Raw genomic sequence first — 15,407 nt, 5'->3', positions numbered from 1 at the left:
TCTCATGTATTTAAACGCTTCGGCAAATTTGAGTTTGAGATAGGAAAAGGTATCCTTAACTGTAGAATTGAGAAGCTTCTATCAAAAAAACCCAAAAACTTTTAATGGACTGTTTCACCTCAAGGGTCACTAAGGAAGGGGACTACTGGGGTGGTATACTTAACATTGACAAAGCTATACATAAAGTGCACAGACAAGTCAGCCATCGTAAAAAGTCCTAGAGGTTTTATAGAAGAAATTTTTGTTCTTGCAACTCTTTCAGACATTGAGACTTGGGGATTTGGGAATAGGGAACTCTGGATCCATATGGAAAAGAGCTTAGCTATCCATAACTAAAATGACTGGACTGTTTTATATGTGTAATGTTGGATCAAGGCATTCATATTAGAGTGTGGTTTCCTACTTCCTTTGAAATTCTAGCACAGTGAGTTTTTTAATCTGTGTTCTGTCTCACCGGATGTTGGTCATCAGGATATGAGGACCCAGTGGGCACAGAAAACATCTTTTTATGTCATTAAATCCCCCAGAATATGTAGAGTGGTCCTTCACTTGAACAAACCCTCAGAAAACTTTTTAGTTAAACTGGAATTTAAAAAAATTATTGCACAAACAGATTACTGTTTACTACAGTCCTGACTATAGAAATAAAACATTAGGGGCACCTGGGTGGCTCAGTCGGTTAACCTAAGTCGGTGTCCAACTTCAGCTCCAGTCATGATCACTCGGTCCATGAGTTCAAAGCCCCACATTACGCTGCGTGCCAACAGCTCAGATCCTGGAGTCTGCTTTGGATTCTGTGTCTCCCTCTCTGCCCCTCCCCTGCTCGCACTCTGTCTCTCTCAAAAATAAATAAACATTTTTTTTTAAATGGTAGAGTTTGTGTAATTTTCATATACAATTTTCCTAAGTAGAAATAAATTTATTGAGTGCTTACAATGGGCCAGAAGTCAGGTATAAGGTTCCACAATGTAAGAAAAAATAGTAGTACTTGATATCAAATTGCTTTTAATGAATTTTTATTTTATTGGAGAAAGATCACAAATTATGACTCAGGTCACATTTCATATGTACCTACTGGTAATTAAGTCGTATATGCATTTCGGGTTTATCTGGCTGCCTGAAACTACATCACTTTTTTTCACTGTATAATCTCCGAATGACCAGGAACTTTCTCTTATGGAAATGATAGCTAAAATCAAGACAATTCAGAAATTTTATTTCATTTTGCATACACTTCCTACCGCAACTGGCAGCAGAGGGATATTGATTTTTTATATCTGGAGATTTTTTTGCCATGAAAGCATTATAAATATTTTTGGTTTTCTTTTTGTAGTAACCCCAACACCTTCGGCAGCATAGCACGAGTCAGAAAGTAAGGGAGGTAATACCTAAGTCAAGCCATGGGGAAGAGGGGCATAAAAGGGGCAGAGAGATTTATTACTCTTGGCTTCCTTCATAGAAAGACAGAAAATAAAATTACTAATTCTGATTAATATCTGGGGATAATCCCACCTTTTGGACAGGATTAAAAACTCAGTCAATTAAAATGAGATATCCCTTCACACTTGGCAGAATGGCTAAAATTAAAAACACCAGAGTCAACAGGTGCTGGCTAGAATGTAGAGAAAAAGGAGCCCTCACGCAGTGCTGGTGGGAATGCAGATTAGTGCAGCCACTGTGGAAAACAGTATGGAGGCTCCTCAAAAGGTTAAAAATAGAACTCCCTTAGGGCCCAATAATCACATTACTGGGTATTTATCCAAAAGATTTTTTAAAAAACACTAATTCAAAGGGGTATATGCATTCCTTTGTTTATTGCAGCCTTATTTACAATAGCCAAACTATGAGAGCAGCCCAGGTGTCCATGGATAGATGAATGAATAAAGTAGATGTGGTATATAGACAATGGAATATTATTCAGCCATAAAAACAGAAGGAAATCTTGCCATTTGGCAACAACTTGGATGGAGCTAGAGAGTATAATGCGAAGCGAAATAAGTCAGAGAAAGACAAATACCATATGATGTCACTCACATGTGGAATTTAAGAAACAAAACATGAACAAAAGGGAAAAAAGAAAGAAAGACCAGGGGCGCCTGGGTGGTGCAGTCGGTTAAGCGTCCGACTTCAGCCAGGTCACGATCTCGCGGTCCGTGAGTTCGAGCCCCGCGTCAGGCTCTGGGCTGATGGCTCGGAGCCTGGAGCCTGTTTCCGATTCTGTGTCTCCCTCTCTCTCTGCCCCTCCCCCGTTCATGCTCTGTCTCTCTCTGTCCCAAAAATAAATAAAAAACGTTGAAAAAAAAATTTTAAAAAAAAAAAAGAAAGAAAGACCAACCAAGAAGCAGACTCTTTAACTATAGAGAACCAACTGGTGGTTACCAGAGGCGGGGGGTAATGGGTTAAATAGAGAATGAGGATTAAAAAGAACACTTATGGGGGGAAAAAAACAACAACAAAAAACCTTAGTCAATTAAAAACACAAACCTTAGAGTAGTGGAAAACCATGACTGAGGCCCTAAGGTGTAGTTTAATGAGAGAAAAGACTAGAAGCGTTATAAATTTGCCATTGATAATAATGGCACCCAATTGTTAAATGTCATCAAAGCACGTTATCAGAGGCTAGACATGTTAATTAGGGGAATTTATTCAAGGAGATGGAACTTGAAATGGAATTGGGAAAACTCTCCTAGGCAGAGAATGGCAGGGGAAGAAAGTTGTTTAAAAAAAGAAAAAGAAAAACAAAAGAGCAAATGAGAAGGCACTGAAAAGAAAATTTGAGTTGTTATTAGTGCTAGTTAATGCAAGCAGAAAGTATTATTATGAAAAAAAAAAAAAATTGACTGCAAAGTCCCCACCTGAACCCAAGGCAATGGGAAGCCAGTCAGCCTATGCATAAGACAGATCACAGAATGACCAGAATTTCAGAGTTCGGGGCTGAATAAACTAGAATTAGGACCCTGGGTAGAAAACAATAGAATCAACCCAAGCCGGAGAAGATACAGAGAGCATGTGAGAAAGGCGGAAAGATCACTTACCGAGACTCTAAATAAACATCAACCTGATTTAGTGACTGAGTGACGGGAACAATTGGGGCCTCAATACAATGACAGGAATTCAGGGTGCCGCCTCCCGTTATAAGAAGTCAGGCAATTACTAAGCAGAAGGAGAAAGTGGTTACTTCATTCAGACTGGTCCTGAAAATTGTATTTATATTGATTGATTGGTTGGTTGTGTGCTTCTGAGAGAACTACTCACAGGGGCTCCTGTCTGATGGTTGCCATCTGTAAGTGTCAATCTCTCAGGTTTTTCTAAACCTGGGCTTTTGCAACAATAACGGACAGACCATCTTGGTTCACCAAGAGAGCATCAGAAACCCAAGCATGAGCATTTCAAGAGACCCTCAAGGGAGACCGTCCCAGGGACGTGGTCAGTGATGAAACACGGTGACTGGGAATGAGCTTCCTGTTCCCTCGTCCTCTGGGTGCAGAACACTAAGACAGCGGTGGTCTTCCTTACCCAGGACGTTAGCTGTAACAAAAATTGGGGGAGATGGAAAAAGATTTAAATGAGTTCTGATGCCTGTGACAACCCTGTCCTGTCCCAGGGAAAGGAATCCGAATCCGAATATACGGAAACCATAGAAAAACTAGGACCTTGATTAAATCATACTTAGCTGTGTCTGAGGCATTCCAAAGGGCTTGTGAAGTAGTTAAGTCACAATGGGCCTGAACCAGAATTACAATAAGTCTACTACCTTCTGGACAAGGCTGAAAATGAAACCAAGAACTCCTCTCCCTTTGTAGCTGATATAATACATGGGCACACTACGAACTAGAAACAAAGAAACTTGTACTTGAGACCCAGGTCCACCGTTCAGTGACAAGCCAATTCTGGGCAGATCATCCTTCCAAGCCACAATTTTCTTTTTCTTTTCTTTCTTTTTTTTAATTTATTCTTCAGAGAGAGAGAGAGAGAGAGAGAGAGAGAGAGAGAGAATCACAAGCAGGCTCCGCACTGTCAGCACGGAGCCCAGCCCAGGACTCGACCTAACCTGAGCTGAAACAGCTGAACACTTAACCAACTGAGCCACCCAGGCACCCTCAAGCCACAATTTTTTTTAACTGTGAAACCAGCATTTTAAATATACTTAATGCAAAAGCCTCATAGGGAGGTGGTGACAGAGCGTCCTGTAAACTGTAAGGAACTGCAGAGACACTCCGTAGTAATTTTGACCACTCACTGAATGCCCCGTGCTGGCCTCATTCTCTGATCCCACCTGGCTCTGCATCAGAAGTGAGCTCTCTCATCCTGCGTACGAGAAAGCGCACGGGTCTCCTGCCACTTCTCTTTTCCGATCCATACAACCTCTTGTCTTCAGAAAGATTCTTTTGAGTCAATATGTCACATTCCCCCATTTATCCAGATCTCATCCTCAAACAAGTCACTGTCATAAAGAGTTTGGGGGGCTCTTTCGGGAAAGAAGAAATTATGAGCTGCAGCTGTGATTCAGAAAAGTTGAACCCCTGCTTAGAACAGCTAGGAAGAGGGGTGCCTGGGTGGCTCAGTCGGTTGAGCATCCAACTTCGGCTCAGGTCATGATCTCGCAGTCATTGAGTTCCAAGCCCTGCGCTGGGCTCTCTGCTAACAGCTCATTGTCTGGAGCCTGCTTCGGATTCTGTGTCTCCCTCTCTCTCTGCCCCTCCCCCACTCGCGCTGTTTCTCTCTTTCAAAAAGTAAATAAACATTATAAAAAAAAAAAAAAAAAGAACAGCTAGAAAGATACTCTCGGATACATCCCCCAGGCCTGTTTTAACAAAGTTTGAAAATAATAAATGTTAATAAGCTATTAAGCCGTAAGCGTAGGGGAGGAAGGCTGCAAATCAAGAAACAAAGTCAAAAGGGACTTGAACCTTGAGTAATCTGGGCCCACTGGAGAGGTGATCAGCAGTATCTGAGTTCTTTCCTGCTATGGACTCTACGGACAGTCTGAGGAAATCTAGACACCTTCTCCATACTTAAAGCATACTGGATAGGAAAGCGACATTAAAATGCAGTTATCAAAGTGTATTTCTTTTAAGGATGTGTATTCAATGATGTGTTTCATCAGGGACACATCAAATAACAAGGGGCACCAGGTGCAATGACGAATGTCAGTGCCAAGAGCCCAGAGTGCAAACTTCATTTCAAAATACCTTCAGTACTTGAAACTGATAAGAAAACACCTGTGGTTGTCATTACTGGAAAAGCCACAGGCACTAGCAAAATGCATTGTGATTAGTTGCCTACACACATAATTGAGGGAAATGACAAACCGCATGTACTCCTTGAGAAAACAAAGATGTTTCCCCATCCACCTTTACAGCCCCATAATGATCAGATTTTTGCCACGATTTCCCAGTAAAATTAAGTGGACTTCCTTGAAATTAAATAGATAGATAGATAGATAGATAGATAGATAGATAGATAGATAGATAGATAGATAAAACCTACCTCGGCCCTGGTGGAAGATCAACCCATGTAGAATCCAAATATTTTGCTCTGCTCACCGCAACTCCAACTCCGGGAACTTTCGAACAAACCACGCAGACTCCCAGAGGTTTTTCTTTTATTGCGTTTCACCCTTTCTATTCTTTCATTATTCGGCATAAATATTCAAACCAACCATGCCTCCCTGGGACCTCTCAGGAATCCAGGGGAAGGAAATCTGGCAGAGAGGATGAATAACAAACCACCAGAGAAGACTTTTATACTTTTTAATGTTCCTTAGCCTCGGGGTGCTAAATAATTATTCACCTTTATAGGAGAATAGCGTGAATAGTGCCCCAAAGGAGGCCTCAAACTAACCAAGGGGGGGGGGGGGGGGACAAAAAAAACAAGATTTTCTACTGCTTCACAACATATACAAGTTTTAATGTCAACCTCTAACTGGCGCAGAATTTTTCTACCACTGGAGGCCCAGCAAGTCAAGAGTACCTTCTGATTGGCTAACTCAGAACAACATCTGCAAACCAATGGGAAAGAAACATTAGGAAACATCCAGTGACTATAATAGCCCCGTCTTCAGACCGGCTTTTTACACAACAGCCCCTTCTCTAAACACGTGTGGGCGCGGGACACTGGGCGGCAAGGCTCGCGCCAAGGCCAAGACGCGCTCGTCGCGGGCCAGGCTGCAGTTCCCGGTGGGGCGCGTGCACCGCCTGCTCCGCAAGGGCAACTACGCCGAGCGGGTCGGGGCCGGCGCGCCGGTGTACCTGGCGGCCGTACTGGAGTACCTGACGGCCGAGATCCTGGAGCTGGCGGGCAACGCGGCCCGCGACAACAAGAAGACGCGCATCATCCCGCGCCACCTGCAGCTGGCCATCCGCAACGACGAGGAGCTCAACAAGCTGCTGGGCCGCGTCACCATCGCGCAGGGCGGCGTCCTGCCCAACATCCAGGCCGTGCTGCTGCCCAAGAAGACCGAGAGCCACCACAAAGCTAAGGGCAAGTGAGGAGTTTAACCACTCACGGTCCCTGCCCGAAACAGTCAAAGGTTCTTCTCAGAGCCACCAAACTTCTCGAGAACTGTAGTCCCTAGTGACACGAGTTTACAGATTAGAATTGCAAGGAGAGGCGGCAGGTCCCTCCAGAGCCACTCAACTCGAAAGCAGCGGACCAATCACATGCTCCGGCGGGAGTATTTAAACAAGAGGGGAGGAAGGAAACCAAAGGCTGACGACGGATGAGTGTTAAGACGAAACAGAAAAAAAAAGTACCTTACAGATAGATACCAGTTAAGCTCTTCCGCTTGAAATAGTTGGGTGGCTCTGAAAAGAGCCTTTGATAACTCGGAGGCAGGACATACCTCTCTACAACCTTCACTTCTTCTTAGGCGCAGCTTTCTTTGCCTTTGTCGCCTTAGGTTTGGCAGCTTTGGGCTTGGCCGCCTTGGGCTTCGGGGCCTTGGCCTTGGCGGGGCTCTTGGCCGCCTTCTTGGGTTTGGCCGCTTTCACCTTCTTCGGGCTCTTGGCCACTTTCTTGGCCGCAGCCGCCGCCGCCGCGGGCTTCTTCGCCTTCTTCGGGGTCTTCTTGGAGCTCTTCTTGGGGGTGCCGGCCCCCGCGGCCTTCTTGGCTTTCTTGGCCGCCCCGGCAGCCTTCTTGGGCTTGGCCGCGCCCGCCTTCTTGGCTTTGGGCTTGGCCTCCCCGGACGCCGCCTTCTTGTTGAGCTTGAACGAGCCCGAGGCGCCGGTGCCCTTGGTCTGCACCAGGGTGCCCTTGCTCACCAGGCTCTTGAGGCCCAGCTTGATGCGGCTGTTGTTCTTCTCCACGTCGTAGCCGGCGGCCGCCAGCGCCTTCTTGAGCGCGGCCAGGGACACGCCGCTGCGCTCCTTGGAGGCGGCCACGGCCTTGGTGATGAGCTCGGACACCGGCGGCCCGGACGCCTTGCGCTTCCCGGCGGCAGCGCCGCTCTTCTTCGCCTTCTTCTTCACAGGTGCCTTCTCTGCGGGTGCGGGCGCCACAGGAGCGACTGGCGCGGTCTCCGACATCCTTCCTCGTTGCCAACTAAGACAAAAAGTAAACTCAAACTGTCAGGGCGGCGCGTCTCGGAGGCCGGCGGCGGGGGGTTTATATAGCGAGTGGCTGAGTGATGATTGGTTGCCTGCGCCGTGCGCCGCGCCGCTCAGAAGGGCTCCTCCGCTCTGCAGTGTGGCTGTGTTTCTTTCCCCTTAAAAAAGAAGAAAAACGTAAGAAATCTGGGCATGAAATAATTAGAGATTTGGGGGAAACGGATCCGAGAGTGTTCAGGCTTCATCCCTGCCTTATTTGCTATCCCTAGTTTCAAAACCAGTACCCTGAAACTTTCCTGATTCCCCCAACTCTCTTTAAAACTTCGGTCAAACTGAGACAACTTTCAGATTTTCCTTAAAAATACTATTTCTCTCTGTTCCCATTGCACGTCTGTCTTCCAGGACATGGATCTGCACATTCTGTTCTTTGCAAATTTATATAAGTAAGCTCATTTTTATTCGAATATACAAGGAAAAACGCTTTTTTCTCGGGAGCAGTAGCACAACTCTCCCGCAGTTGTTTGCGCTAAGCCCTGGGAATTGGCAAAGGGATAGAAAATTCTACGTACAAGATGGATAACTATTTTTTTTAATAGAATCTTTTTTAAGTCTTTGAGTGACCAGTGTGTAAACTGGATTTTGATCCCCGTATTTGGGGGATTTAAACATTTCAGGAAGGATGGGGGGCGAGGTGGCTCCATGTTTTCCAGATAAACAGTTCTTAATAGCAGCTTTCCTAAAATACTGTATAATAGGTTTTTCAGACCTAGGATCGGCATTATACATCAACTGCAAAGAGGAAAAGAGAATCATGAAACAATGGAATGGTGGGTCTACATCATATGAGTTGAAGAGTAGAAAGCTACGTGTTTATATCCCATCTGTCTCCTTGAAACTAAACTACTTAATGACAGACAGCCTAAGATTTTTTAACTCCAATATTTAGCATAGAATTTTGTACATGTTTCCTGTATTTCAAAATGAAATTTAAAGTGCAAATGTTATTTGACTCTTTTTCAACATTGCAAGTAGGGACACAAGATTAGAAAGAAAAAAATGTCATTGAAATCACTTTCTGGACTTTCATAATTCTCCCTGGGCTTTTGACTAACAGACTATGAACTACGCTGTGACAACCTAACTTACTTGGCTACCTATGCCCACCAAAAGAGTTGAACAAACATTTCACGGCAGGTATGACCCACTTTATTATTCCATCTCTTGTAGTTTGCAACACAACAGAGCTAATGAAATTGGGTAAATATTGGATAATGAAACACAAATTTAATATTAACAACCAAATAATCAGATAATGAAATTAAACTACATGCTTGTGAAAATAAATAAGTATTTTGGTGTTATGTTTCTTCTAACAAATATCCTTCTTTCCAAAAATGTAGTTATTCCAGCTTCCATCCAATGATGACTTAAGAATTTTCTCACATAAATCCAAAATAGGATAATCAGCTTTAAAGATGTCATCTCTCCACACTTAACTAATTTCATAAAAGTCACTTGGCTTATTTTTAATTAGTCAGGTATTGGCTGGCACTGACTGAATACAAGTCTATGGGACTTGAGCCCATGTTATATACCAAATACAAATACTGTGTATAAAGAGGTAAACTTACAGGATTGGATATGCAGCATTTAGTTCTCCCTCGGCAGGCATTTTAGGAGTGTCTAGAAGGGACTGTTTGTCGTCCTCTATAGCGTCATTGGCAATAGCAGTGGCCCCAAACATTTTACAGGCCCTTTTCAGACCGGAGCCTACTAGCTAATATTATCTAGACCTAAAGATAGAATTTAAATTGAGATTTTTAAAAGTTTACCATTTGGGTCATCATGGTAGTCAAAACATCAGTTGCTGAATAATCAGTGGAATTGTCCCCTAGGTTGCAAAGACTCAATTTCAGATAGGTGAAAAGTGGGGGCCTGGGTGGCTCAGTCGGTTGAGCATCCAGCTTCGGCTCAGGTCATGATCTCACGGTGTGTGTTTGAGCCCCGCTTCGAGCTCTGTGCTGACAGCTCTGAGCGTGGAGCCTGCTTTGGATTCTGTGTCTCCCTCTCTCTTTCTGCCCCTCCACCACTCATGCCCTCTCTCTGTCTCTGAAAAATGAATACACCTTAAAAAGAAAATAGGTGAAAAGTTCCTACAGCAGAGGTCACCACTGCATTCTTGTACAACTCTTACTGGTTCCCACATAAGGGAGAGGACATCAGGGCTATTTCCTTAATTGTAGGTAACATCTGCCCTTCCTAGAGAAGCAATAGTTGAGACTTGATTTCACCTGAAAAGTTCTTCCCCAAATGTTTAGACAAGGATGGGGTTTGGCTGTTCTAGTTACTTCTACTGTCTGAGACCCAGGTACTTATCCTCTCTGTAACTGTAGCATGGACGAGGATCTAGAAAGCTGGCTCACCCCCAGGTATTATACACTTGAAACGTCCCCCCTTTTATTTTCGTAGCCCACACAAAAAAAGTTGTGTTTATTACTTTTGAAGCCCAAATCTGTATATATGTTAAAACAATTGATTTTTCCGTTAGACCGAGACCTGAACTGTTTATTTTATACACGTAAAAATAACTGAGAGGAACTCCAGTTAGATGGGTGATGGGTAGCTCACTTATGAATTCTTGTTCTCCCCATTTTGGTGTTAACCTCCCTCTCCTCATAGTAAACCACTGTGAGAGGTCTAGATAGTGCTCAGCAGGTCAGCCCACAGCAGCTATGCTTAAATGTTCCAAAATTCAGTGAATTTCAAAGTTCAAGGAGAAAAGGGACTATGTTGAATAAATACCAAATGAGTGAATTAAAAATAAAGGCTATATAGCGGATAGAGCATTGTGTTAGAACCAGATGTGTTCAGAAGGACCACAAGAAATCACATCTATTTTAATTTCCTATCACGATGATCTCATCTGAGGACACTCTCCCACTTGAAACTCCTCTCCAAGGTGAACCATATCTCATTGTATTTCCTCAGAAGCGCACTACAATGTCAAAGTTCCAATTTCCTTTTTATATGTTCTTCTCTATCTAGATCTTGTATACCCAGAAGGTGCCTACGCTCTATCACACTTTGAAAATATTCCAACCCCCACTTCCTGCAGTAAGCCTCATTTTCAAATACCCTTCCCAGTCTGGACTAGAAGTTCCTCAGAAGAAGTTCACTGTCACAGCACAACCCAAGGGAACGTACATGCAATGATGAAAATGTTCTGTATCTGTACTGTCACACAGACAGCCACTACCTACATACGCTATTGAGCAGTTAAATGTGGCTGGAGTGACCAAAGAGATCTTGAATTTGATTGAATTTTAATTAATGGAAATTTAAATGAGCACATGTGGCTAATGGCCAACATTGGGAAGCCCAGCTTTAAAACCACTCTTCTCAAACCTGAATAAGCGTACCATCCACTTGAAGATCCTTTTAAAAATGCCCTATCAATTCAGGAGACTTGGCGTGGGGCCTGAAAGTCTGTGTGTCTTAAGCTCCCAGGTGATGTTCATGTTGCTGAGATACAGCTGGTCCACCCATTGCTGCCAGGCAGAAACTAGTATTCTGAGCTGATGTCTGACTCCTCACCGTTTCCTTTTCTCTTCCCTCTCCTAAGCTTTCAGTTCTTTGAAAGAACGTGTAGGATGGTCTTTGCAGACCTGGTATTTATACACCGATCTTGGCATGTAAGTTCTTGAACGAAGAAATTAGTGATTCTTCTTTGGTGCCTGGGACATCACTGTGTGTTAAGTCTGCAGGTAGCAGTAACTGAGCTATATTTCAAATAGTGTCTGACTAAGGGAAATGAATAATCTTCTGACTGCCTATATCGTAAGTACCAGCAGAGAAGGAATTTTTTTTTAATTACCTTTTATAGTACGTAGAAGTCAGGTTCTTAATGTGAATGTATGGAAGATGCGTAACTGTTGGAGTTTGTCTATTAAGCATATCAGTGCGTCATCTGTGTGACGCCTTAATTCACTAACCTTAACTCACTGGACGAGTTTCAGAGTTTCTTAGCGTTATTTTTATTAATCCTGTTAATTTGCAAACTTTTACTCAGCATGATGTATCTGCAATGTTTTACTGACATAGATCTGTGGTAGGTGGCAAGATCCTAAGACCAGAATTAGAAGACCTCAGTTCTATCCGGTAAAATACCACTTAGGAGAACAGGGTTAGCTCTCCAAGCCTGGGATTCTTCATCTTTACAATGCAAATAGTGCTTTATAAATCTGGAATCAGAATAGAAATTCAATTCACATTTGCTCCCCTTCCTAGAGTTCCTTATCAAGAATGCTGAAAATCAGGTAAACGTATATGTTCTGCCAGAGGGGAATGATTGTTCCATGATCCACCAAATTTAAATAAATGCTGCTAAAATTGTAAGAAGTCATTATTTTACTTTTAAAAGAAACTTCGCATCTAAAAGCTAATTTTAATTGTTTACAAGTTGTAATTACAACTACAAATTACAATTACAAATTACAATTACAAATTACAAATTGTAATTTACAAATTACAATTACAAATAACAATGCCTCGCTTTCATAGGCACCTGTAGGGTCACCGCCTCCTTTCTATAAATGGTACAAGGTTACGAGACTTCTCCAATGCCGATTGTCTGAGACCCCCCCTTCCCCGCCCCCCCCTCCCCCCCCCCCGCATGCACAGGACTAGCCACACAAAGCGACAGCTCTGACCCGCGCGAGGAAACGGACGCCAGACCAGCCCACCCCCCTTCCCGGCGCCCCGCCCCCGCGCTGTGCGCCCCGCCCCCTCAGCCGCAGCCCGCGAGGCGGAAGTGGGAAGAGGCGGGGCACAGACTCGTTCCTGCCCGCGCCGTTCCGGTTTCCTAAAAGGTCCGCGACCGTGGTATATAAAGGGCTGCAGCCGACGGTAAGGTACCACACTGTGCGACGATTCGCCACTGCAGTTATGTCCGGTCGCGGCAAGGGCGGGAAGGGTCTGGGCAAGGGGGGCGCCAAGCGCCACCGCAAGGTGCTGCGCGACAACATCCAGGGCATCACCAAGCCCGCCATCCGGCGGCTGGCCCGGCGCGGCGGCGTCAAGCGCATCTCCGGCCTCATCTACGAGGAGACCCGCGGGGTGCTCAAGGTGTTCCTGGAGAACGTGATCCGGGACGCCGTCACCTACACGGAGCACGCCAAGCGCAAGACGGTCACGGCCATGGACGTGGTGTACGCGCTCAAGCGCCAGGGCCGCACCCTCTACGGCTTCGGGGGCTAAGCTTCGCACCTGCAGCCTCCGCGCAATCCCAAAAGGTCCTTCTCAGGGCCACCCACTCGGTCACAGGAAGAGCTGTTAACCGAGGAAGGTTTGTGCGTGTTCCCTTTAATTCTGACTGCAGGCGGGCAGCCACGTGACATGGCCGCGGTCATGTGCGCGGAGCCAGGGGAGGGAAGTCTCAGCTGGGAGAATGCTGCCTCCAGTGCGTATGTTCTGGCGGCTTTATGGCGCGGGCTTTCTCGCCAGCGACTGCACTCTTCTCCATTTTCCTGTCCGGCAGGCAGCTGGCCTTGAGGCCACGCCGGACCTGCCGTGCTACCGGTTTTCTGACACAGAGTTCGTATTTGTCCTCATTGTTAACAGGGCCCACAAATACCACCAGTAAGTTTTGATTGGACAAGTTTGCTAGGTGCATATCCTAATCTGACAGTGATGGCGCAAATTAAGTCTCCATATTCCTCTACTGGCTCCTTCCCATCTCTATACCTCTATGTCTATCTCTATATCTATATATCTCTATCTATATCTATAATTCAGTATCAACTTAACCCATACCTCTCATTCACTACGTCCTTAACATTTTATTAAATCTCCAAGTAATCTTGAGTAGGTCCACGTCTCAGTCACTCTTCATGATTATGTGACTTCACCACTCACTTGCCCTTGCCCAAATACCCTTGCCGAGCGCCTGGGTGGCTCAGGCAGTTAAGCGTCAGACTAACTCAAGTCATGATCTCATGATTCGCGCGGGTTCGAGCCTACATGGGGTTCTGCGCTGACAGCGCAGGGCCTGCTTGGGATTCTCGTTTCCTCTGCCCCCCCCCCACTTGCGCGCATTCTATCTCCCCAAAAATAAAGTAAACTTAGACAAAAAAATACCCTTGCCATGGTTACCAGTGACCTGCTAATTGCCAGATCCAAAATCACACAAAAAATGTCATCCCTGCTACAGCTGATCCTGTTGCATCACTCCTCCCTCCACAATCTCCCGTTTCTGTGGTAGTTTTCTTCCTGACCCAGATCCTGTGTTCTCCGTGATACTTCGGTTTGCTTTCTGGGCCCGATTCCTCTGCTTGTGATTCTTTCCAATGAACAAATGGGTGTTCTCTTCACATCAGTCCAGAGATCCTCCTTGAGCCATCTCTTCCCGACTGTTCCATCGATGCTGAGACATCCAGGCACCCAGAAAAGAACCGAGTTATCAGCTGAAACGTAGCAGAATAGACCACCCCAAAATATGGCACTTTGGCATGAGGATTATTTGAGCTAAAGGCACTTGGAAAACAGCAGATGCGAGAATGGGGCTCTGACCTTCCCATTTCTCTCTGAAAGCAGAGAATTATCCCATGTGAAAGGTGTCACCCCTTTATCAGCAAGAGAAGAACACATCACCAGAAATAAGGAGTCAGGGCTGAGAGAAATCTATATAAACAGACCTTGTTAAAATAACCCCTTAACCCCCCTCTCCTATTTTTGTTTTTATTTCATGACCAGTAATCTTTATTCAACCTAATCTTTGTTACAACCTAAGTATGTAAGCACTTAGGCCTAACCACTTTTTGGGTCTTCATTTTCCTGTAAAGACCCCAGTGGACACATAAAAACATTAAATAACATTTGTATGCTTTCTCCTGTTAATCTGTTTCATGTCAGTTTCATCCTCGGGCCCAGCCAAAGACCTTGGAAGGGTAGAGGGAAGTTATGCCTCTTCTACACAGCCTTCCAATCCTATTCTCAGTGCCTTTGTATGACCGCAGGGTCCTGACACTTGTCCACCTGCGTCCTTCCCAGCTACAATCCCTCTGCCTCGCCGCAGGGACCTGAGTGACTACACATTTCATGATGCCATCTGGGCAAGACTACAAAAAATAAAAAGCCTTCACTGGTTCTCCTAACATCTGCAGAATAAAATCCAAGTCTTGTGCTTTACCTGGTCCCGGCTCACCTGCACAGGCCATCTCCAGACCCCTTCCCCCACCCCCCACGGACTTCTCTAGCTGAGAATACGGAACAACTCATCCTACTTGGAACTTTCTTTTCATCAGCCGTCTCCTTTACATATACTTCTTCATCCATAAAGAACCTTCGGCTCTTTTTGGAGGTTTCCAGGATCTTTTTCCTGAACCGCTCACTCGTAGGTTCGTTGCGGGGGCCCTGTACATAAGACTAAGGAAACACACAGCCTAACAAGGAAAACAGACAGAAGCTGAGCCTGTGTATCAGAGATGCACAAAAGAGCACTCAGCGGGAGGTAACTCAAAGCGGAAGTCAGAGTTTGGGGGTGTATGTACCTAATTTAGTAGGGGACAGGGAGGCAAGAAGGGCTCTTATGGAAAAGCAAATGACTTTTTGAAAGATACATGGACCCTAAAAGAATAGATGGCAGGTGTGATAGTCTCTGACAAAGTCTGTCTGGGTGTGGTACCAATTTCTCCTTTCCAACAAGACACTAGAGTTGCTTCTGAGGAGCGGATGGATTTTGGACAACCGAGTTATTTTGAGAGGATCTGTGCCAAGGTCCAGCCCCAGCAGGCCCAGGGGTTCCCGAAGGATGAACGGCGTCGGCGAAAAGAATTAAAAATAAAAAAATAAATGGACACAGAC

The 15,407-nt window shown here is 45.0% G+C and overlaps 4 protein-coding genes across 4 annotated transcripts in view; 3 read left to right on the top strand and 1 right to left on the bottom strand.

Annotated features, from left to right (window-relative positions):
* LOC131515284 (histone H2B type 1-M) overlaps positions 1 to 15,407 on the top strand; it is an 80,529-nt gene that overhangs the window by 54,008 nt on the left and 11,114 nt on the right. The gene's annotated exons all lie outside the window — the stretch shown is intronic.
* Positions 936 to 6,716, top strand: LOC131515235 (histone H2A type 1-E-like). Its single transcript, XM_058735979.1, has 2 exons — positions 936 to 951; positions 6,085 to 6,716. The coding sequence occupies exons 1-2, from the start codon at positions 936 to 938 to the stop codon at positions 6,489 to 6,491; spliced, it is 423 nt and encodes a 140-aa protein (XP_058591962.1). The 3' UTR covers positions 6,492 to 6,716.
* On the bottom strand, positions 6,797 to 7,599 carry LOC131515264 (histone H1.3). Its single transcript, XM_058736012.1, has one exon. The coding sequence runs from the start codon at positions 7,524 to 7,526 to the stop codon at positions 6,858 to 6,860; it is 669 nt and encodes a 222-aa protein (XP_058591995.1). The 5' UTR covers positions 7,527 to 7,599; the 3' UTR covers positions 6,797 to 6,857.
* Positions 12,465 to 12,846, top strand: LOC131515297 (histone H4). Its single transcript, XM_058736047.1, has one exon. It carries the CDS (start codon positions 12,492 to 12,494, stop codon positions 12,801 to 12,803), a length of 312 nt encoding a protein of 103 aa, XP_058592030.1. The 5' UTR covers positions 12,465 to 12,491; the 3' UTR covers positions 12,804 to 12,846.

Source organism: Neofelis nebulosa, chromosome 6 (assembly GCF_028018385.1).
Source record: "Neofelis nebulosa isolate mNeoNeb1 chromosome 6, mNeoNeb1.pri, whole genome shotgun sequence".
In the NCBI taxonomy this organism is placed as follows: Eukaryota; Metazoa; Chordata; class Mammalia; order Carnivora; family Felidae; genus Neofelis; species Neofelis nebulosa.
Note: the sequence above shows the minus strand (reverse complement) of the source record. Positions and strands in the feature narration are given on the sequence as shown.